Source organism: Argentina anserina, chromosome 3 (genome assembly GCF_933775445.1).
Source record: "Argentina anserina chromosome 3, drPotAnse1.1, whole genome shotgun sequence".
Lineage (NCBI taxonomy): Eukaryota > Viridiplantae > Streptophyta > Magnoliopsida > Rosales > Rosaceae > Argentina > Argentina anserina.
In genome coordinates, this window is record NC_065874.1 from 32,772,984 (window position 1) to 32,794,599 (window position 21,616).

A 21,616-nucleotide genomic window follows, 5' to 3' on the forward strand; every position below is an offset into this window, starting at 1 on the left:
CGATATTTATTGTATAATTTATTTCATACTAAAATTAAACTCGATGAAAAACATAAAATTGAAAATATCAAGCTTCAATAGGTGTGAGCGGGTAGCTCCAATTGGGTTTTAGCCTTTTGGTGTACTTTACGAAATTGATTCTTGTTGTTAATTTTGGATTATTGTCTGCAGTGGCTAGCTAGAACCAAACTACACGCACTTGATAAATCATAAGAGGAAAAAAAAAACTCGAATGTATAAGGTAGATCTCCGCTGGTGAACCTGTAAAACGCCGGTAGCTTACCTCTTTTCATATTCCAACATATATTGTTTTAGATCAGTTAGATGCACTAGCTTGGAGTCATCTTCAATCTACGATATACGGACCAAAGTCGTAGTGCAATTATTCTCCCACATTAAAATTTGCTGGAAAATTGAATCAAATTGGATGGAATAGTGGAAGTTGGCATAGAACCGGCAAGCAAAAGTGTTTGTTTTCCGATCACTTCCATTGAAAGTGTTTGTAAAGAGCGTATTACCACTCGAGAGTCGAGATAGCTATCATGTGTGATGTTAGACCTAAATAGATAGAGCATAAGTTCTTTTCATTCTTTTGATTGTTAGTCAGATAAACCGGAAATTCCTACGGTTCACCATACTAATATATCAAGTAAACAAGATCTGATATAGAGTTAAATAGACTTCACGCATAAGAATAACAGCTCGACTTACTTAGAGTTGATTCTCGAACTAATTTTTCTCCGTATCGATCGAGTCTACCAATGTATACGTGCGATAATTTCATCAAAAAAAAAAGTATAGGTACGATAGTGTGACATAGACAAGCCCAACAAAGTTCTACACTTGGACTACAAGTCTACAACGTCAAGAATATCCAAGGCATAATTTGGGTGGAACGTTGCAATCGGAACATCAGATCCTACAAAGCCCACGGAAGAACTATTACATATAATGGACTATGTTATGAGGCATTTGTGGAAATATAGATTAGTTTAGGGTTACATTACTACATTTCACTAAACAAGTGAGATGGGAAATTGCATGGAAGAGACAGCCCCTCCCTTTCCCTATTGAAAATCACATTTCGATCCACAAAACAATGCAACATAAAAGGCAGGGCTGCCACATGCAACACAATTGTTGCAACCAGATTTGGATTTTGGATGCTTCCTATGAATCACCTTATCATATAAGCGCAGGCAATATTTAGTTTTTATTTTTCACTCTAAATTGGATTAGGTGGCGAAACCATTTTGTATATTAGGTTCCCAGGTTCTGGTGTATCCAATAATTTGTGGAAAGTCAGCGAAGGTGGTTCTTGTTGTAAATTTGAAAGGAGCTGAATGGGTGGAGAGGGACGACAATACGTGTTGGGTTGAGCACAAATATTGGTTCAGACTTCAGAAGCCAAACAAAAGGTAACATCAAAGTTCAAAGTGACTGACGAGTTCTCTGTCTATGCTTCTAACTTTGGCTTATTGCTTGTGTATCTGTTTTGCATCACCACCCTATCGTTCAAAGCTTTGATCTTTGCTTGATTGGTCTGTCTTTCTCCTTTTGATTCTTTGTGAGGTGGTTTCCTCTGTTTAATTGGGTTTTGATCAAGTTTCAGGCATAATTAGAGGAGCCCATTTCTGATCAAGTGCATATCTCGGTGCTTCTGATCTTGTTGCAGTTTAGATTCTATAGAAGAGCCTGGGAAATTCTGGTGTGCCACCCTTCTTTTTCAAGCTATATATGATTTTTTTTTCATTTGGTCAAAGCTTGCACTTTCACTTTACCTTCTCTTTGTGTTCTTCATTATATGTTTCTTCAATCGATTTGCTGTTGATGAAATAAGCATAGAACTGAAATGAAAAAGAGAAAGTAGTTGATGTAATTTTGGATCATCTGTGAGTGAGTTGAATCTAGTTATTGTATGTGATCTATATGCCTGTCAACTGGTTACTAATCCGTTCAGTTGCAGACATGCCTATCTTAACCATGGTAAAAGTCTAAAAGATCGTGTACATAGCTCATGCAGTCATACCTATTGTCAGAATTTACTTCAAATTCTGTAATCAGAGGTTGGAGAAAATTACATGATTATATTCGGCCATCAGTTAAACCTCTACACTTTGATAAGTGAAATTTTATATTCAATGCGATAACATGTTAGATGGTCCCTGTATGATGGATTATCTTGGACATCACTTTAATCTCATTCAAAGTGGACTTAGGTGATCTGGGAAAACTGGAATCAAGTCTTGTATAGTAGTTATACTCGTTTGTATATTGTGCATATATGAATTTGTAGTTCGTGCCTTGCATTTCTGCATCAGCTTTTCAGATGTCATTTAAAGTCTACCTTTTACTTCATTGACCAGGCACCTTGGTCACTCGAATCCTTCTTCCCAAGTATTGTCTACTAATTGGCAATGGGGGCTGTAGTAGGGAAAAACGAAAGCCCTAGAAGTCTTCTGATAACTGAAACGAAGCTGGAAGCCAAAATGGTTGAAGCTATGCAGCGAAGAGCCGCTAAAGGAAGTGTCATGAAATCATTCAACAACTTAATCTTGAAGTTTCCAAAGATTGATGAAAGCTTAAGAAATTGCAGAGATATTTTCCAGCAGTTTGGTATGTATCCAACTATCTATTTTATACTACCCAGCTCCCCCTCCCCCCTATGTGTCTAAGTTGTTGTTAACTGTCATGATATCTCTACAGATGAGGATTCAAATGGCGCAATTGATCATGATGAATTGAAAAGAGCTTTTTCAAAACTAGAAGTCTCGTTCACAGATGAGGAAATCGACGATTTGTTTGCAGCATGCGATATTAATGAGGATATGGGAATTAAGTTTAATGAGTTCATTGTTCTTATTTGCGTGGTCTTTCTTCTGAAGGATGATCAGAATGCTGGTCAAAAAGTATCCGAGCACAAAACTTGACCATTCTTTCTAAGCTACCATTTTTATGCAAAGCAATTTACGTTTTATTATTGTGCTTCATTTTTTCTCTCGTTCTGCTTAAATTCCTTGACTCTGTTAGAAAGTGGATATGGGAATGCCAAAGCTGCAGGCCACATTTGAAACATTGGTGGATGCATTTGTGTTCTTGGACAAGAACAAGGATGGTTATGTCAGCAAGAGTGAAATGATTCAGGCAATTAATGAAACTACAACAGGAGAACGCTCCTCTGGGCGGATAGCCATGAAAAGATTTGGTACTCTCTCTCTCTCTCTCTCTCTCTCTCCCCAACTTCATGTACATCCTTGGTTTTCTAAAGGTTGTTATTAACAAGTATCTTTATCGAGAGATGTCACCATTAAGTTGGCAGTATAGTTCATTTGTACTCATTGACATGATAATTGCACTCTCAGAAATTTCTTCAGTTCGATAAATGATATGAAGTTAGATGTAAGAGTTTACGGAACATTTTACTTCTTTGTTGTTGCAGAAGAGATGGACTGGGATAGAAATGGAATGGTGAACTTCAAGGAGTTCCTTTTTGCATTCACTCGATGGATTGGAATTGACGATCTTGATGATGAGGATGAAATCTAAAGATGAGAAGAAGATTTGATTTGGCACTTTCTGGAGTTTCCTATACTTTACCATGGCTGGTGTTATAGAGCAATAGAGGTAGCTCCTCTGTCGGATCTACTTTTACAATAACAGCCAAGTCGTTATTCAGCATATGAAACGATATGATCATTTCATCCTTTCTTTGAGATCAGTGTAAATAGTTTGTGATGGACTTATTCCAATTCTCTTGCTGTTAAACAAGTTCTTGTTTCAGCTCATACTTGCTGAAATGCAATATGTAGAAGAATCTTCTCTCTCGATTTCTTATATAGATGATCGACCAACATGAGGTTCATGATGCCAAAATAGAACCACGACTTAGTGCAAGTTTGGCCCGAGGTGAGTTTTTTATAATCAGTTTTAGCTGAGCTGATTGAATAATCAGCTGTGAGTACTTAAAGTGTTTGGTGAATATTGATATAAAAGTGTGGTGAGTTTAGAAAAATGTGGTAGTAAGGTGATAGACATATTATAATCTCTTCCCCAGAATCAAAAGCTCTAATTTGCAGCTTTTAGAATTTGTCTCGGTGTGTGAAATTCTCATATGATCATCTACAATTTCTATTTACCAAACTTCTCAGTCAGATTATTTGAGAATTTAATCTCATAAATTGACAAAAACTCAGGGCCTTACCAATGACGAAAACCGAGGATGAAATTAATCTAGACATTATGGTAACTTCTTGTAATGACAGAGTTTATGACTTGTGAGTTCTCAACCAAAGAGACACTCAGGAAATACCAGATGACTCGGACAACCCTGCAACTACAAGTTCGCAAAGGCGTGTAAATCAGGTTCCATCGGATCAACAATACATAGTCAAAGAACATCTGAATTTCTTCGAAGTTCCTAAGTTCTCAAGCTTGATGGTAACCTGCAATCATTCTTCAATTACAACTAAATTGAAGAATCTTGCAGTGCGCCAAAACAAATATAATCCAATGCAACCTTGGTTAGAACACATAAAGAATGCTTTTAATAAGTTAATAACTACTGATACAATCGAATAGAGTACTACATAAATTAATCCATAAAACAAGAGCATAATATTTCGCCTCACTGCTTATATACACCATTCTTAACTTGTTCACATAAACCAATGACCATAAAGACACTGCCATCACACATTTATAATTGTTTTAAGGACACCTAGGAGAGCTAATGCTCTGACCAAACCGTCAGCTGCAACATACATAAGCAAACCCCCTGAAATCAAACCATCCTCTCTCTATGCGATACGCTAACCTCTCGAAAGTAGGTACACACTTCATATAGAAACAAGTTAGAACTGGCAGACAATGGAGTTGCCAGTGCCCCGATGGCAGTCGGAGGATTGGCTGACACTGCGCCATCTCTGGCGCAAGAACCGTTGTTTACTTGCAGACTCTAACAAAGAAGCTCCAAGAGTTCTCCAATAACGAGAATCCATTACACCCTGGTCTTTGCCCTCTTCATACCACCGAGACTGTTGTTGAAGGGTGACACAGAACCAGACATGGGAGAACCCTCATCACGAAGTGTACCATTGAGCATTGCCAACTCTCGCAGCTGCTGCTTTTTGTAGAAATCTTGAGATTCATCCTAATATTAACAGCAATAACACAATCAGTTCAGTCATCATGCCAAGTTTCATCTCTTCCAGGTAAAATGGAAAAAAAAATACTAGGGGGGGGGGGGGGGGGGGGTGAAATCTTTTCTATTCAGAAGGGAAGGAAAACCATACCACAGGCCTGAGCAGATCTTCAAGTACTTCACGCGCTTGCAATAAACGACCATCAACAATTTCAACTGGTAGTTCTGCCTCCACTAGTATATGAAGAGGTTCATTCAAATGTTCATACCCTGGTTTACCTCTCATCATATCTTCCTGTAAGACGTGAACATTACAGTGAAGAAACATTTAAAATCCACATTACACGGAGTGAGAACTGAATGGAGAAGTAAATTATATTCACAGAAAAGAGTAACAGAACTCCATCATCAATGCTTTCAAAACTTTTTTCCATACATCAATGTCTGCAATTATCTAAGAAAAGTACATTACCCTGGCTGGATCCTTTATGCTACCGCGTCCCCTGATCAGAACACGGCACTCAGTAGTTGCTTCCACTCGCTTAAGGGAGTTACCCCTCGGGCCTAGCAACCGCCCAACAAAGTTATACTGCAAAAAACATCGGATAGTTGTTAGGCAGAAGGAGATAAATACGGAGATAAAAGAAACAGATCTAGTATTTTATCATACATTAGGATATCTGTCAACAGGGATATCCACTCTGATTGTCCGCTTAACAATTAGACCAGAAGAGCTGCCTTGAGGACTATGCCAATTTTGTGTTGATGAGGACTGTAATAAACCTGACATCTGAAAATTACATCAAAACTGAGTCAAAGACTAACATATAGTAGTGCTTGTTGTTCCCTTTTGCATTCATGTAACAACAAATATCAGTCCTTGAAAACCTCTGAAATGCCAAAATCATTTAGCATCAAGTTACAGCTTAATGAATGCAAAAATCAGTAGAATAATCCAAACTGTACCCTTGATTAATGCCGAAATCAGCAATCAACAAATATTAATGAGATATTAATCCAAACTGTACGATTTTGCAGACAAAATAGAACTGAGATGTAAGAGATGATAAATTTCAAGGTACAGATATCTACAAGAACCAAAATAGCATTATTACACATTAGTAGTTATCACATTACAGCTTGAATATTTAAAAATCAGCAAGCAACGAACAAATATTGAAACAATAATTCAAACTCTACATTTGAGCAGACACAATGGAACTGAGACTGTAATGATGACTTTCATGGTATTACCAGAACCAAAATACAACCACAAGAAGACATCCGGTAGCTTAGATTTAAAAAAAAATTAGGAATAGACAAACTAGTGGCCAAACTTACATGTTGAACAAGTATGACTGAGGGGTTAGCACACCACACAAGACGATCAGGACTTTAACCGAACCCTTTTCTATTACTCACCTTGTAAGGGAGACATGCATCTTATGTTAATATAATACTTGATGCATAACAAATTAGTTTTTTTTTGTTTTTGTGTCAAAAAGGAAAACCCATAATAAATGGAGAACTATCTAAATGAAGGAGGACTCCGGAAGCAAAGCTAATTGATTATTTCTTTGCATCTTGATGTTAGCTTCAGATTACCTGTCACAAACTTGCAATTCAATTGCACATCTCAACAAATGTTAAAGAGTTAGTATGAGATGTAAAAGATCGTGTCAGAAATACTTCTAAAGAACAGTAATATTAGATGGACAATAAAGTTATGTTAAGTTAATGGTTAGTATCCGTACTTCTGATTGAAACCGTGATGCCCATCCGTCCATATCGGCACCTCCATTTGAAAACAGTCCTCCAGAAGCCAGGGGGCTAGCATGTTCAAGTCCACTTTGACCTAAAACTGATGCATTCCCCAACAGCGTAGTTACACGCAAAATTTCTGCTCCAAAAATGTCAATTTTCAAGAATAAGATGTACCAGTTAGCATTTGTTATAAGGTTAGCAGTCACGACAAAATGGAGAGACAACACGGATTTTTTCTGAGTCAGTCAAAACCAATGCTTCCCTCAAGTAATAAATTAACTTTAAAGTGTGCTGAACTGCGAATTAATCATAACAGATAATGAAAGGGAAAAAGACCTTATTAGTAAAGATTGTGGTGAAATCATTAGAACTACTATCACTGAATTGAGCAAGTCAGACAAGATAATGAAGGGGGAAAAGACCTTAATAGTAAAGATAGTTACAACTACTATCACTGAATCGAAAAAGTCATACAAGAGAACCCTAGTTCTTAGAGTGCACCAAGCGAACACCCAGCAACGACCGCTCCCCAAACTGACAATTTAAACAATAGCCTTCCCTAGCAATGAGTCCCCCTGAAGTTTCAAGACAGCCACACAGTACAATGCCATACAGTTCAAGAAAACAAACTTTCGCTTAGCCTTGCAATATGATGTCATTGCCCAAAGTAAGAGATATGATACTAGGGAGCATTAGTAGAGCATCTCCAATACTTACTATGTGGTGTGCCTTTGACCAAGTTACATTAATATCACTGCTCTTGGCGTATTAACTGTTTGTTAGCTTAGTCATGTTAATAGGACTATCAGTCAACTTAGTCATGTTAATGCAACTGTCTGGTTAACTTAGTCGTGTTATAGGAATAGGTCCCTGACCAGTAAAGTCAGCCAAACCGTGGACTCTGTCCTCAGTTAAGAGTTACTGGTCGTAGTTGTTAAAATGTGATATTAGTGCTCGACTCTCGACATGTGGACACCTACACGCACTCACAACAGCAGTTTTAGTAAAAACAACTCACAAGCTGAATCAAAACTCGAAACTCGAAACTCGGAACTGACCTTGGTTCAACAACCTGCGGCAATTCGGCAGCACAGGCATGAATGGACCGAGCTTGTGACGCTCTCCGAGCAGCTCAGATAAATATCTACACACAAAAGCGTAATCATATCACTCATCAAGAAATCAAACCAATTCTACAACTAACAAAGCACCAGATCTTTAACAATTCAGCAACCGATTAGGTTTAGTTGAGAGAAACTTCATCGAGTCAGATTCATCTATAATCAGTATTGGATTGAATAGAAACAGATAAACCAAAGCAGTTTAGTGGTTAATAATCGACTAGATCTCAGTAAAAGGAAGGAAGGTTTTACTTTTCTTGCTCGGCGACGAGAGCGGCGGAAGAGGAGGAGACGGAGCGGAGGGCGGAGATGTGCGGCGAGAGAGGCGCCGACGGCGAGGGCGAGTAAGCCATGTACCTTCCACCAACGCCTGATGATGATGTCATCTTTAAGCGTCCGATCGTCGTCGTCGTCGTCGTCGCCGTGGAGGTGGTGGTGGACTTGTTACGATCGGCGGCGGCGGCGACTCTCTGTGTGTGGTGGGAGGGGCTGGTGGGACGATTCCGATGTCTCTGTGGAATCTCAATTCAAGCTCGATTGCGTCGGTGGATTTCATTTTATACCTACTTCTTTTCACACTGCTTTATTTTACTTTCACCCACACTCTACAGTAACTACTACGCAGTAATTTTTTTCTTTTCATCATGCATAGGAAATAATAAAACTAAAACACCGAATAAGCAAGTCATAATTCATAATTCATAAATGTTAAAGAATTTCTTAATTAGAATTACTCATTTGTGGAAATATCGGGTTTCATCCATTATATGGTAAAGAAAGAGGCATAATATATATAATGATTCGCTAATTTTCTAAAATTAAGTAACTGATCGACTTGTGTTTGATTCGTTATTTTGTAAATGACAATATTATTTTCTTTAAAGGAAAAAATGCAGAACCCAACTTGATTGGGAGGGGGACTAGTTTGGCGTTAATGTCAAAGTAACCATAGTACACATGACATTACTGGACTTGGAAAGGAAAGGAAAAAGAAAAAACATTGAGACCTAAATTGTATGAACTCAAACCTAGCACTAAAACAAGCCGGATAACAAGTTGAAGTATAGGAGGAGCTTCAACATTGAAAGTTTGAAACATTGGTGAAGAGTAGTTGTTGAAATGGACAGGTACATCCTGGACTTTTCTCGAGTACACAGTTGAAATGCACATGATTTCCATTACTGCTGTGGGGGAAAAAGGAATGGCCCCAATTATTATGCTTTGGCATGAATAGTAAAGGGTGCAACGGCCTTTCAAGTGTGCACAGTAGCTCAAGAGTGAAAGATTCATCATTGCTTTGTAACTTTCTGCCTTTCTGGGCTTGATTCAATCTTGTGTTTGACATGTAGAAGCGTGCATTTTCTTACTTTCCACTTTTCAGTTTACCATTTCTGCCATTCTGCTTCATCTGTTTGTAATCTGAAGCCATGAGGAATTTACATCACGCTTCTCGATTTGGGATTATAGCAAACCAAAAGAATGTAAATGAAATCTTTTGTAATACAATTCCCATCAAATGGGATCCCTTGTTAACTTTCAGCTATCTTGTTGCATGCTTGTTGATGGAAACTCAAGAAAAATCTATGATGTCATTGTATCTGCAGCAGTTCTGCCTTCCTCGTCGTCTTGTTTTTGCTACATCAAAATTCAACAGGTATGCCATAACCGGGAATCCTCATTTCCAGATGTGCACAAGAAGTTGTAACAGGTTACCAGCAAAGGAAACATTCTCCACGACAACAGAAAAGATTGGGAAACGTTTGTTTCAGTCTGAGTGATCACGGGGGTGGATGACTTTGTTGATGCTTGGGAAAATCCTGTTGATGGGAATGATTTTGTTGATAAGGGATCTCTCATGACGATATCTGTTATAATGGAAATAGATTACTGGTGAGTAATTATCTGCTATGTAAAATAACAAAGCATATCATAATAAAAACTTTAATGTCGAAACAGGGCACAAGATAGTACATGAGAAATGCTGATGTGCAGAAGCAAGCGACCCCAACGGTAAAATGTACAACAAAAGTCGCCCAGAAATTCTTCTTGTCTAGAAATATTCTCTCAGAAATGATAGTAGCTATTCCTGAAAAGAGCAAGGCCTTCCATCCTTCAGGTAAGCATTTGTAAAAAGAAAATGAGGATGAACCCTGTGAAAAGAAAACAGAAAAGTTAGTGCAACAAGACTACATGGCTAAGGTCAATCACTAAATACGCAAGAAAAACGTAAAAATTATACCCGGAAGTAATGCTTGATGAATGCCCCAGAGTACATTATTCTCAAAATCATATCTTTACCATGTCAAGGAACCAGTAACCAAACTTTACAAGATAAATGCACAATCCAAATGCTATCTGATCTGATAACAGTATTGAAACAGATGAAATCATCAATATAATTGTGTTATGCAACTTCGAACCTGTAAATTAGAAGGATAGTCATCTGTAATCTGTTCTTTATTATTGGCCTCTGATATGTTTTGAGGCCAATTGTTCTCACTCATTGCTAGAAAACTAATGACATAATGTTGTAAATGCTTTACTAGGCAAAATGTTTACTTTTAAGTAAGAGTGGAAGGGATATGAAAAGTACTTCAGAAAGAAGCAGGAGACAAAAGGTGAGACCTAAGGGTCCATATCAGACTGTTAGAAGGCAGATAAAAAGAAAAGAAGAAAAGAAGAAAATCAGAACTGAGAAGTTTCAAGACGAAAACAATTGGCCAAGACTCACAAGAGTAAAGATACACACAAATGTTGCAAAGGGATTTCCAGAACAAATACACAATCTTAAGAAAAGGATACTCAATGAATTTGCCAAAATCAAGCCCACTGCACCAGCAGAGTTTACCAGCAGGATATTCAGTACTACATATATAATTGTTATCAGAACAGATGGCAGATTTGACCAAAGGAGTTGATTCTTCTTAGCAACTGCGTGAACAAATGCTTCAGAAGTTCCTGCATATCACAAAAAAATTTGAGTTCTCACCTGCTACTTTTATGCATACAGGTGAAGTATGTAAATTAACACAAGACCACCAATGACTCCATTTAGTTAACATTCACAACATTTGAAAGGTCCACCACTTCCAAATCTAGGACTTTAGTAGATTGTGAAAGATCTATCACGAATCTCAAGGTATTCCTTTTGCTTTTAAATAAAGGAATTCATTATTCTAGGGGAAATTGACATGAGAATGTTCACATCTTATTGCTTTATATCATAAGTAATAACTATTTCTTTGCGTCATTTGTTTTTGGTTTCTTTCTCATTAAATATTGAAAGATAGAATCTGAACATTACTTACCATTCATAGCCAAAACAATAATATAAAAGCAATAATATCCAAGGGCTGTTGATGCTTCGCCATCACTCCATTTTTGACCGTACACCAATCTGATGAGAGAATAAGCATAGCTCGGGCCAAACGCCATAAATATAAGACCTACAGCCATCTAAGCAGCATGAGACCAAGAAAATAAAGAAGAAAAACCAACTGTAGAAATGGTGCTACTTCCTCTTTCAATTGATATCAAAAACAGAAACTTGCATCAGAAACATGTTCACTGTAGCATTTATGGAGTGGTGAGAAGTTAGATCAGAGTTCCGTGTCCTTCTCAAAAAAAAATATATATATATATATATATATATAAATAAATCAGGATTCCATGAGAATTTCTTGTCAGAAAGGAACCCTCTAATTTGATCACTAAGGAAGAAAATTAAAAGTAAACATTAGTCTTCTCATTACCTTGATCTCACCTTTTAAAACAAATTAGATCAACGCATATCTCATCTTTTACTTTCTGTCACAGTTGTCATATTCGTTTGAGTTTTGAGATGCTAATGAACTAACATTTTATGGAAACTACATAGATACACATTCTTATGTTTAATTTGTATACATAGAATAAACAAAAATGAAAAGGCACACACCTATCAACAAAACCAGCTTAAGGGCCTCCGTAAGGCTACTTCCCAATCTCTTGTCTTTATCTGGGTCTTTCCCTGTCAATTAAAGATATCAAGATAAAACTAATGTTGCTTAAAATTGAATCCTGATGCTATTTCAACACCAAACAACTGATGTTTTTTAATTGTTAATGAAACCCTGGAGCTTTCTCAGATGGAAGAGAAACCAATATTTCTACCGTAAAGCACTAGAAACAAAAAGCAAGACATAATTTGACTCAAGATTCAGAAAAGCAGGAATATCATCAAGATAACTACCAATAAACAGAGGAGAGAAGTAACCTGATGCAGACCTTGCAAATGTAGCATAGGTACTTTCTTCGAAAGGAAGAAACACCATCCTCACCACCAGGCTCCCTGATGTGTGATAAATTAATAAATGAAATTCCAGATTACTTGACATAAAATTTGCATGGTAGTCTAGGTAAAAAGAAAAAAACAACTTTTAATTAAGGTGAGGAATTGATTATTGTATGGCCGATATATATCGGAACCAAGAAAATTACCTAAATTGTCCACAAATCCATATACAGCTTGGTTATAATATGTTGCCCACTGTAAAAGAACAAAATTTTGACCTTCCTGAAGGATCAGTTTCACACAGGATTGCAAGGCAAACAACTCCCACATCTTTAACAGCTCCCCATCATAGTTCTTCTTTTCCTTTGATCTGTGAAAGGTATTAAGCAGTTGAGAACAGTACATAGATGATAACTTTAATTGAACAAATCTATTCTTTCAGCTAAAACTAATTGTCCTTTTGGATGCAATACAGATGAATAGGCAAAAAATACCGGGCCACAACAATTAATCTGATGGGTAAATAATGAGTATAACTTGCAACAATAGTGCAACCAACTACACATATACACACACATGTAACATATCTGACCCTTTACTATATAAATATAACATATTTACTAAAAGATAAGCTTTATTCACGTTAAGCTCACGGAACTGTAGGTTTACTGCTTCCCGCATATGACCAGGACCAACAAAGAACTTTCAAATTAACTTGCCTGGAACAGAAGGAACTCATTTCTAGTTTTCTACTATCAACGAAATCAAGGTATGTGATGACCAAAAGTTTCACCTAGGATCTTATGAGTTCCTTTTCTCTTTCTACTAAAAATCCATTGTACAAAGAATTTTTTTTGGACAATGCTGGGTTATATTCATCTATTAAAAGTTCAAGTGCATCATCTTGTTAGTTATTTCCTTGTTGTAACAGTAAATGAATGTTCAATTGTTCATCAACATATTTGTGTGTGTGTGTGTGTGTGTAATTATACAGACACACACACACACAACAATGCACAAGTAGGAACAGAATATAGTACCTGAACGGGAAAAGAGCAGAACTTCTATATGGACGAAAACGAAGAAAGTAGGCCCAATACCCTAGAAACAAGCACAGTCCATAAGCAGTTTGTGACACTGCAAATATAATCTCTTTTTCCTGCAACAGATCAATTGGAACTTTTAATTAAAATCTGTCTCTAACTACGAAACCATCAACTTGGGTCCTCTAAAGTAGACTCTTTCAGTGTTGATTTTGTTTCATCATAACCCCTCGAATAGTTAGTCAAAACAATATAACAAAATTTATTCCATGAACGCCAGTAACCATAGTTTTACTAAAGAAAAGCACTCCTGGCTAAGGAACTTATGGGAATCAACAAACTTCCCCGGGAAATATTCAGAGGATTTGACTAAAGGAGAGTAAATAAGATTGTCACAAACTGCTTGGTGCTATTATGGAAATAAAGGATATGTGAGCACATCATTTGATTTAAGATCTTACCATGTCAACTCGCATCCCAAAGAGAATGGCTGTTGTTATGCAGCGAAAAAAGGTAGCAGCGGTTTCAACTGCTAGCCTCAACTTAAGCAGGAGTAAGTTTTGAGAAAGGATATACAAGGGCTCTGCCAATAGTTCTAACATACACGCACCACCTGCCAGATGTGATAACTCAGGTGTGTGACGCATTATTGTGAATAACAAATTGATTCAAGCAGAGTAAATCATCAATTTACCAGTTATCAAGATCCCTTGTCCATATGGATCAGAAAAGTTCAAGCCTTTCCACCAGATAACAAAACCGGATGCTGCAGCAGTAATAATAATTCCACACGGTGGAACCAACCATGCAAATTTCATTATCTTTGCTACATTTTCTTCTGTTGAAGTACCACCGCTGCAGCATACCACACATTGATCATACGTCCTTAGCAAGTGCAACATAAATGCACTACTAAACACACCTAAAAAAATAGTCACCTTTTCATGTCCTGCCGAAGACATGCTCGCCGAAACCCCTCCCGGCTGAGGAACAAAACACAATTCACAAAAAGTGGAAACTGTACTCCATAGAGCTGCATAAAAACAGAAACAAACTTTCACCAAAACAATCCTGATTCAAATCAAAACATTCCTCAAACCCATAACAGACATTGCATTGCTAGAATTACAGTGCATTATGAGATTGAATTATTCTTCAATTCCGTTCAAAACGTACAAACAAACTAAAGGTTGCATCTTTTTCATGTGGGCAATAGGCATTGTGATATTTACCGCAAAGTCTTCAACTTTGAGGAAATTTCTGAGGATCACAGCATTGACTACAAATGGAATTCCTCTTGAACACAACTGGGTAGCTGATGCATTAGAAAAACAAAGTAAATAGTAAATACCCAATACCGCATAATATTGTCTTTGGTAAAAATTGCTGAGGAAACAAGCACAGCAAAAGAGACGAGAAACTGACCCAATAGGTACTTGAAAGTGCGAGAGAAATCCGACGAGCTGGCGTCACTTGACGATTTGGATGACGACGGAGAATTCGACATCCTCGGTGGAGTTTGGTCGCGTTACTCAAGTGAGAAGAAGAGAAGAGAAGAGAACGTTGACTTTATACATGACCGTAATAAAACGCAAAATGGGGACCCAAGACTTAACTTCCTCTATATACTCTCTCTCTCTCTTCACTCTCTCTCTCTCTACTCTCTACAGCGTCGTTCATCCTCAACCACCTGTCCTTGTTTCGCCGCCGATCGGAACGACACCTTTGAGCCCCGACGGCGCCTCTTTTGCTTTGATCATAATTGTATAGCTACTGCGATTGTTTCTCTCTCACACTTGGGCTTCGGGTTCACGGCCTGAATCGCAGGTAGATCCGAGTCTCTGTTGATCTGTGCAACCACGACGGCGGCTGACGCTTGGATGACGATGAAGGAGGGTTGAACGGTTAGTTACCGGCGCTAATTTCATGCTTGATTAGTTTAACCTTGTTATTAGTTTGATTATTGGTTCAAGGTATTTAGTACGATTTTTTGTTGTTGGGAATAATAGAGCGACATTGATGTTCTTGTATCAGTTACTCGGAAAAGCTATGACTGGTGCCGTCGTCGTCGTCGTCTACTCAGCTCCGATTTAGGGTTTTGAAACCTCGACTGAATCATCTCCTGGCAATGTTTATTGGGTCCGACTTGTGATGTGAGAGCTATATGTGTGGATTTCAGTGATAATAGCGGGAGATGGACTGTTGTCAAACTCCAAGTCATCTAAAGGGTTCCTTGTGCTGTCAGTTGTTATTATTCTTCATAGGGTTATCCAGCTTTCAAGATGCTGCGGCGGCATTCGAGACCGTCTTTGAGCAGAGTCATGTTCCTGAGTTGACAGAGCTTGCGAAACCGCCTTCGACCGGAATGTTTGGTCCTATAGAGATATCACCTGCAGTTTTTCCACAGTATCCGGACCCTGACGAGCCCTTTTTTCCGCCAATGTACCCTACGTTTCCCTCCAGATATGAGCCTGTTTTGAGTGGGAAATGTCCTGTCAATTTCTCCTCCATGTCGAGTATCATGGAGAAAACGGCTTCTGATTGTTCTCAACCCTTGGCAGCACTTGTAGGAAATGTGATTTGTTGTCCACAGTTCAGTAGTTTGATGCGCATCTTCCAGGGTCTCTACAGTTTCAACTCAGCCAAGTTGGTTCTGCAAAATTCAGTTGCAAGTGATTGTTTTTCGGATATAATCAGCATCTTAGCCAGTAGGGGTGCAAATAGTACAATACCTGCACTTTGCTCTGTAAAATCTTCAAATCTTACTGGTGGATCCTGTCCAGTGAAGGATGTTGATACCTTTGAAAAAACAGTAAACACGAGTAGATTACTACAGGCCTGCACATCTGTTGATCCTCTTAAAGAGTGCTGCCGACCGTTATGTCAACCTGCAATAATGGATGCGGCGCTTCACATCTCTGGAACGCAACTGATGTTGGATGAGAATAAAAATTTGGGTGGTGGGCTGAATCATAGCGACATTCTAAGTGACTGTAAGGGAGTGGTTTATGCATATCTTTCAAGGAAACTCCCGGCAGACGTTGTAAATACTGCACTTAGAATAATATCTGCCTGCAAAGTTAATAAAGTTTGTCCTTTGGATTTTAAGCAGCCTTCGGAAGTAATTAAAGCATGCCACAATGTTGCTGCCCCAAGTCCTTCCTGCTGCAGCTCATTAAATACCTACATTGCAGGAATACAGAAGCAAATGTTGATTACAAACAGACAAGCTATAGTTTGTGCTACAGTGTTTGGTTCTGTATTGAGGAAAGGCGGGGTAATGACAAATATTTACGAGCTTTGTGATGTTGATTTAAAAGATTTCAGCATTCAAGCATATGGTCAACAAGGGTGTCTACTTAGAAGCCTGCCTGCAGATGTGATGTTTGACAATTCAACTGGGTTCAGCTTTACATGTGACTTGAGTGATAATATTGCAGCACCATGGCCTTCATCGTCCTCTCTTTCATCAGTGTCCCTTTGTGGACCGGAGATGTCATTGCCCGCACTACCAACATCAGAGACTTTTAAAAATCCTGGCTGTCGTGGTGGAGGGCAGCAATTGCTTATAACCATTATATCTTTTATGGTTGTCGGGACCTTATTGTATTGAACATGTTCAGTTGAGGGTGGGTTAAGTAGATCTGGTTTGAATTAGGGGCGTTTGGAAATTGTTCATGTGGATGTTACCTGTATATCTTGATTAGCCTCAATGTATAACACTTTATTCTCATATGCAAGCAATCTTTTTGACGGGCATATTTTGCTTATATAAAAAAAACTTAGAAGAAGGTTTTTTTCACAGGGGGATTCGATAGCCTTAGAAAACAACTGAAGATTCAATTTCAGGTAAGGTAGTTAAAAATTGTCTCACTTAACCCCCTTGATTTTCTTCTCACTCGTATTACAGGGAAATCTTCCAACCTATATTGCTATTGCCTTTGTGAATTGAATGAGCTGGGTTTGGAAAGATGGGAAGTGAACTCAAGATTCGAAGAATGATTAGCTTCCTTTAAGTACATGATTTGTACTGTGTTGGGTTTGAAAATTAGTAGATCTTTGTAACTTCATTTGATGGGGAGTTTTACTCCCATATGTATGCTTTTGATCTGGGGAGTTTCTGCTATTTAGTTAGATGGTTAATTTGCATAGATTTTGTGAAGTTAAAAGTGTTCAGAGCTGGAAATTCTGTGTTTACAGCTGCCTTGAATTTGAATTTGACTAAGATACAGGACTCAGTTTTGCTTGAAATTTTGTGGAGTTGTTATTCTATGTGTACTGTAGATCTGGAAATTTTGGTGCATTATTGTGGAGTGATTTAATCGCGTTAAATATTTTAATGTTGGATTTTCACTGCTGCATCTTTTTGCGTTCTACATTTCTGTTATGAGATTTCTCTAAAATCTTCGGCCATAGGGGTAACTGGTAAGTGTGGACTCTATCCACAAGGAAAAAGTGTGGACTTTGGCCACAGGAGTTAGTCTGGCCCTATCAACTGGGGAACAATGTGGTTTGCTTTCAGTTGTAAATTGACACTACCTTTCATTTGTGAATTGAGACGTGTACTGTACATATGTGTTTTGTTTAAGTGTTTGACACTCCCTTTCAGTTGTGAATTGTGAATTATATGTGTAAACGATAGGGCTTTTTACATTCTTTTTTGCTGCCCTTTGCTGGAAGAGTTCGACTGTGTCTCTTTGTTATTTATCTTGACTACTGATGTAAATTCTTATGTCACTGCCATGTACCTTCTATCTTATAGTACATGGTCCTGTGTATGGAGGTTTCGACTATCAAACAGACTAACTGCACTTGATCTCCCTAAATAAAACTTGTGCATGAACGCGAACTAGTCTATTGATGTATCAAACATTAAAGGACAGTAAAAGATCCTTTTTTGTTAATGATCCTTTGTTTTTATGGGATAAATAATTGAAATGTTACAATGAGTCCAAACTCACGACCTCTTACTTAATAAGGGGAGACGGTGATACTCGGCTAAACAATCTTTTTTTTTTACAAAGTAACTTTGTAGGGAACTTCTATTCATACCTCCCAAAATGATACTTATATCTCTTTTTTGTTTCCTAGATAGTTTTGACTTAGTCAATGCATATGAAATTACCAAAAAACAATTCATAACATGTCTATTCTAAATTATAAATATAGATAATTATCCTTTTTATTTATTGTTGGAAATTCCCAAAATGGGATATCAAATTGCATAAAAATATTTAATTGATTACCTTCTTTTTTTATAAACATCATAAGTCAAAAATTAAATGTAGATGATTAACATCAAATTGAATGTATACAATTTAATGTATAAACTATATGAGTCATAAACTTTGATTTGAGTCAAAGAACAAAATTCGTTCATTAGAGGTTATTTTATATACGTTGATGTTAATTCTTGGTGAGTTGCATGTATATATATATATATATACGGAGTTTTTCAGGTAAGGAGGCCCTTATCTTAACTTAAGGTACGGATTTTCATTTTTGATCAAATTTTCGATCGAGTTTTCACATCTCCATCGTCAAATATCTAGGCTATAACGTATAGATCATCTCCATATCACTCGATTCTATCACCGTTAAGGTACTCATAACTTCGATTTTCTACTCAAAATATGAACGGTTCAGGTTCGGCAAATTCAATACGTCCATTGGTTTTGATTAGTTTGATACCTTAACGATCATGAAATTGGCTGAAATTTTGTGGAGATAATCCATACATTATAACCTAGATATTAGACGGTGGAGATGTGAAAAATCGATCTAAAAGTTGATAAAAAATGAAAATTCGTACATTAGCTTAAGGTACGGACCTCCGCACCTGAAAAGCTCCGTATATATATATATATGTATGTACAAGTGAATGAAAATTTTAGTTTACTAATTTTATTATGAATTTAGAAAATGAGTGTAAGAGTGAATAAATTCGAAAATATAGTTTGTGTGATTATTGTACATTTTCCTAATTGTATATAATAAATAAATTTTAAATAGAGTATGAAAGAAATTAATTGATAGTAGTCTGATTTAATATACCAAATTAGATATTGGGCATTTTATAAAAATTATGGAGGTCTAAATATCATTTTAGGTATCTATAAAAACAAAATAGATGTCCACTAAGTAAGGAGGTCTAAATACGTTTTTGGAGGTATGAATAGAAGCTCACAACTTTATATTGAGTAAAATACTAAAATAAAATAATCTATTAATAAAACAAAAAGGAGATTTCAATAGTTAAATTTTTTAACTATAAAAAAACTCATAGTTTATTAACTTTCAAAAAACTGAACCTAATGTATAAAAGATATTATCATAATTTTATACATAAAAATGAAAGCAAAACCACCTAGAAGATTGTGGGAGAGTAGAGAATAAATTGAGAGTTTTTAACACGCGCGTAGGTGCAAATAGAAATGCTAGTAGTCTAAGGTTTTAGTAGAGCACTAGAAACTGCCCACACCCTATGAGTGTGATTAAAATGGGTGGTTATCTACATTAAAAAGTTTGTGGTTAAAATCTGAAAAGAAATAATATTTTTGAATTAATCTATTTAAGTTTTGACCATAACAACCCTAATAGTTTGTAAGTTTGTTTGTTAGTGGAAGTAATAAGTGGGTATATTCGGAAGTTCATTTTTTGTGAAAATTTTGAGTGCCCGCTTTATCAAAATTAAACACACATAACTTCATTACCAGGTTGAGAATGAGTTAAAGCCAAGAAGACCAAGAAGATCAGTAACACCAGTGATGGGAGCATCGCCATTGTAGAGAACTAGAGATTGAAAAAAGGAGAGAACAATGTATAGTGTGACAGTGATAGAGGACATGAAATGTTTAATAGTGGGGGTTCTAGAGCCGGGCCAGGCCGAGTTTGGCCCCAAAAGGCTCAATAGGGTCAGGCTTTAGGGGAAGGTTTGGCTCTATTTGTATAACCCTTACCCTGCCCTAATGAAAAAAGGCTTGGGTCGACCCTTGCATTAGGGTAGGCCAGGGCCTTAGGGCCAGATGATGAGACCTAATGTCATATAAAATTTAACTTCAGGTACCAAACTATCATCTTTTAAATATCAAGTACTAAAGTGTCTAATTGGTTGTACGTTAAGTACGTATCATATGAGTAATTTATCCAAAATATGAACAACAACCGCTAGATGAAATAGACAACGTCGTAAAAATGCATATTTCATCCTCCCGCGTAGGAAGTGCGTCCAACAAAGACCATTGGTGGGGCTGTAAATTAACAAAATACATAGGGAAACAATATATTGTCTTTTCCTTGACACACCGATTTGTTCATGGCTAAAATCGGTGAACATTTGGCACATGTCCGATAAGTTGTTTAGAGTCTATTATTTTTGCACCAATAGAAACGCCGAAAACGCGTCAGAAGATGTCGAGTCCAAGCTTAAAACGAACGAATACGGTCTGGTACGTTGTCACAAAGACTATTTTACCCTTTGTGGATTTAAACGCAGCTAGGGATGGACTCGGTGTCAACGATTCGGTTTATGAGCACTAACCGAAAACTGACACCGAACTCTCGGTTTCATATTTTTCAAAACCGAAACCGTAGTTTCAGTTAACCTATAATTCAGTTCAGTTTCGGTTTCATTTCGGTTACAAAACCTAATATCCTTATTGACCTTCCGTACTTGTGAATAAATAAAAAATTGAAGGAGTAAGCTCCAAGTTCAATACTCCAATTAAGTTACATTCACCAAATGAGTAATCCAAAACTCAAATATTAACTAAACAAAAACATTGTAGTTTGCTGAAACACAAGTTAACCAAAATACACATTAAACCTCATGAGCTTTATCATTGGACGTACATACTTGTCTTAACATGAGGGCCAGTTGACAAAATCTCCAAAGCATTACATTAGATCTCTACATGCATGATTGTACACATACAAAAAATCAAAATCACATATATATGCATGTATATATTTATTACTAAATACATTGTTAGCATAAGCACCCGATTATATATGTTCTCCAAATACAAGCTATAACCTTAGCTCCCAATTCTCAGTTCGGTTCGGTTTCCATCGGTTTTTTGAAAGCATATAATCGATAACCGACACTAATTACTCGATTCGGTTCGATTTTTGGCACCGGCGCAATAGTTCCGTCCGGTTCTGATTTCTTGATTTCGGTGCGGTTTGGTTATAGCCGGTTTCGGTTTTTTTCGGTGTCATAAAATCCAGCCCTAAACGCAGCCGGTCAAACCCCCAAACGGCACCGCTCCGCTGT

At 37.2% G+C, this 21,616-nt stretch overlaps 4 protein-coding genes across 4 annotated transcripts; 2 read left to right on the forward strand and 2 right to left on the reverse strand.

Annotated features, from left to right (window-relative positions):
* Positions 1–1,245: 1,245 nt before the first annotated feature.
* On the forward strand, positions 1,246–3,823 carry LOC126787894 (probable calcium-binding protein CML21). Its single transcript, XM_050513810.1, has 6 exons — positions 1,246–1,418; positions 1,613–1,708; positions 2,367–2,616; positions 2,707–2,909; positions 3,031–3,205; positions 3,440–3,823. The coding sequence occupies exons 3-6, from the start codon at positions 2,418–2,420 to the stop codon at positions 3,544–3,546; spliced, it is 684 nt and encodes a 227-aa protein (XP_050369767.1). The 5' UTR covers positions 1,246–1,418; positions 1,613–1,708; positions 2,367–2,417; the 3' UTR covers positions 3,547–3,823.
* Positions 3,824–4,531: 708 nt separating this feature from the next.
* On the reverse strand, positions 4,532–8,538 carry LOC126787893 (KH domain-containing protein At5g56140-like). The gene is made up of 7 exons (XM_050513809.1): positions 8,278–8,538; positions 7,963–8,048; positions 6,895–7,040; positions 5,811–5,930; positions 5,613–5,729; positions 5,292–5,435; positions 4,532–5,149 (listed from the first exon to the last, which is right to left on the reverse strand). The coding sequence occupies exons 1-7, from the start codon at positions 8,409–8,411 to the stop codon at positions 4,997–4,999; spliced, it is 900 nt and encodes a 299-aa protein (XP_050369766.1). The 5' UTR covers positions 8,412–8,538; the 3' UTR covers positions 4,532–4,996.
* Positions 8,539–8,947: 409 nt separating this feature from the next.
* On the reverse strand, positions 8,948–14,903 carry LOC126787885 (uncharacterized). The gene is made up of 14 exons (XM_050513801.1): positions 14,767–14,903; positions 14,574–14,656; positions 14,280–14,374; positions 14,036–14,196; positions 13,803–13,954; positions 13,339–13,457; positions 12,505–12,668; positions 12,281–12,355; positions 11,963–12,034; positions 11,334–11,471; positions 10,828–10,983; positions 10,265–10,317; positions 9,997–10,175; positions 8,948–9,890 (listed from the first exon to the last, which is right to left on the reverse strand). Exons 1-14 carry the CDS (start codon positions 14,846–14,848, stop codon positions 9,791–9,793), a joined length of 1,629 nt encoding a protein of 542 aa, XP_050369758.1. The 5' UTR covers positions 14,849–14,903; the 3' UTR covers positions 8,948–9,790.
* Positions 14,904–15,109: 206 nt separating this feature from the next.
* Positions 15,110–17,133, forward strand: LOC126787888 (uncharacterized GPI-anchored protein At1g61900). Its single transcript, XM_050513803.1, has 2 exons — positions 15,110–15,245; positions 15,376–17,133. Exon 2 carries the CDS (start codon positions 15,536–15,538, stop codon positions 16,952–16,954), a length of 1,419 nt encoding a protein of 472 aa, XP_050369760.1. The 5' UTR covers positions 15,110–15,245; positions 15,376–15,535; the 3' UTR covers positions 16,955–17,133.
* Positions 17,134–21,616: the final 4,483 nt, after the last annotated feature.

Coding starts and splice junctions, on each gene's coding strand:
- LOC126787894 (XM_050513810.1), top strand. CDS start 2,418: ATGGGGGCTGTAGTAGGGAAAAACGAAAGCCCTAGAAGTCTTCTGATA. Junction 2,617..2,706: donor AGATATTTTCCAGCAGTTTG/GTATGTATCCAA, acceptor ATATCTCTACAG/ATGAGGATTCAAATGGCGCA. Junction 2,910..3,030: donor ATCAGAATGCTGGTCAAAAA/GTATCCGAGCAC, acceptor TGACTCTGTTAG/AAAGTGGATATGGGAATGCC.
- LOC126787893 (XM_050513809.1), bottom strand. CDS start 8,411: ATGACATCATCATCAGGCGTTGGTGGAAGGTACATGGCTTACTCGCCC. Junction 8,049..8,277: donor CTCGTCGCCGAGCAAGAAAA/GTAAAACCTTCC, acceptor TTTTGTGTGTAG/ATATTTATCTGAGCTGCTCG. Junction 5,436..5,612: donor GCATAAAGGATCCAGCCAGG/GTAATGTACTTT, acceptor CACGTCTTACAG/GAAGATATGATGAGAGGTAA.
- LOC126787885 (XM_050513801.1), bottom strand. CDS start 14,848: ATGTCGAATTCTCCGTCGTCATCCAAATCGTCAAGTGACGCCAGCTCG. Junction 10,176..10,264: donor TCATCAAGCATTACTTCCGG/GTATAATTTTTA, acceptor TTCTTTTCACAG/GGTTCATCCTCATTTTCTTT. Junction 9,891..9,996: donor TGCACATCAGCATTTCTCAT/GTACTATCTTGT, acceptor CCATTATAACAG/ATATCGTCATGAGAGATCCC.
- LOC126787888 (XM_050513803.1), top strand. CDS start 15,536: ATGGACTGTTGTCAAACTCCAAGTCATCTAAAGGGTTCCTTGTGCTGT.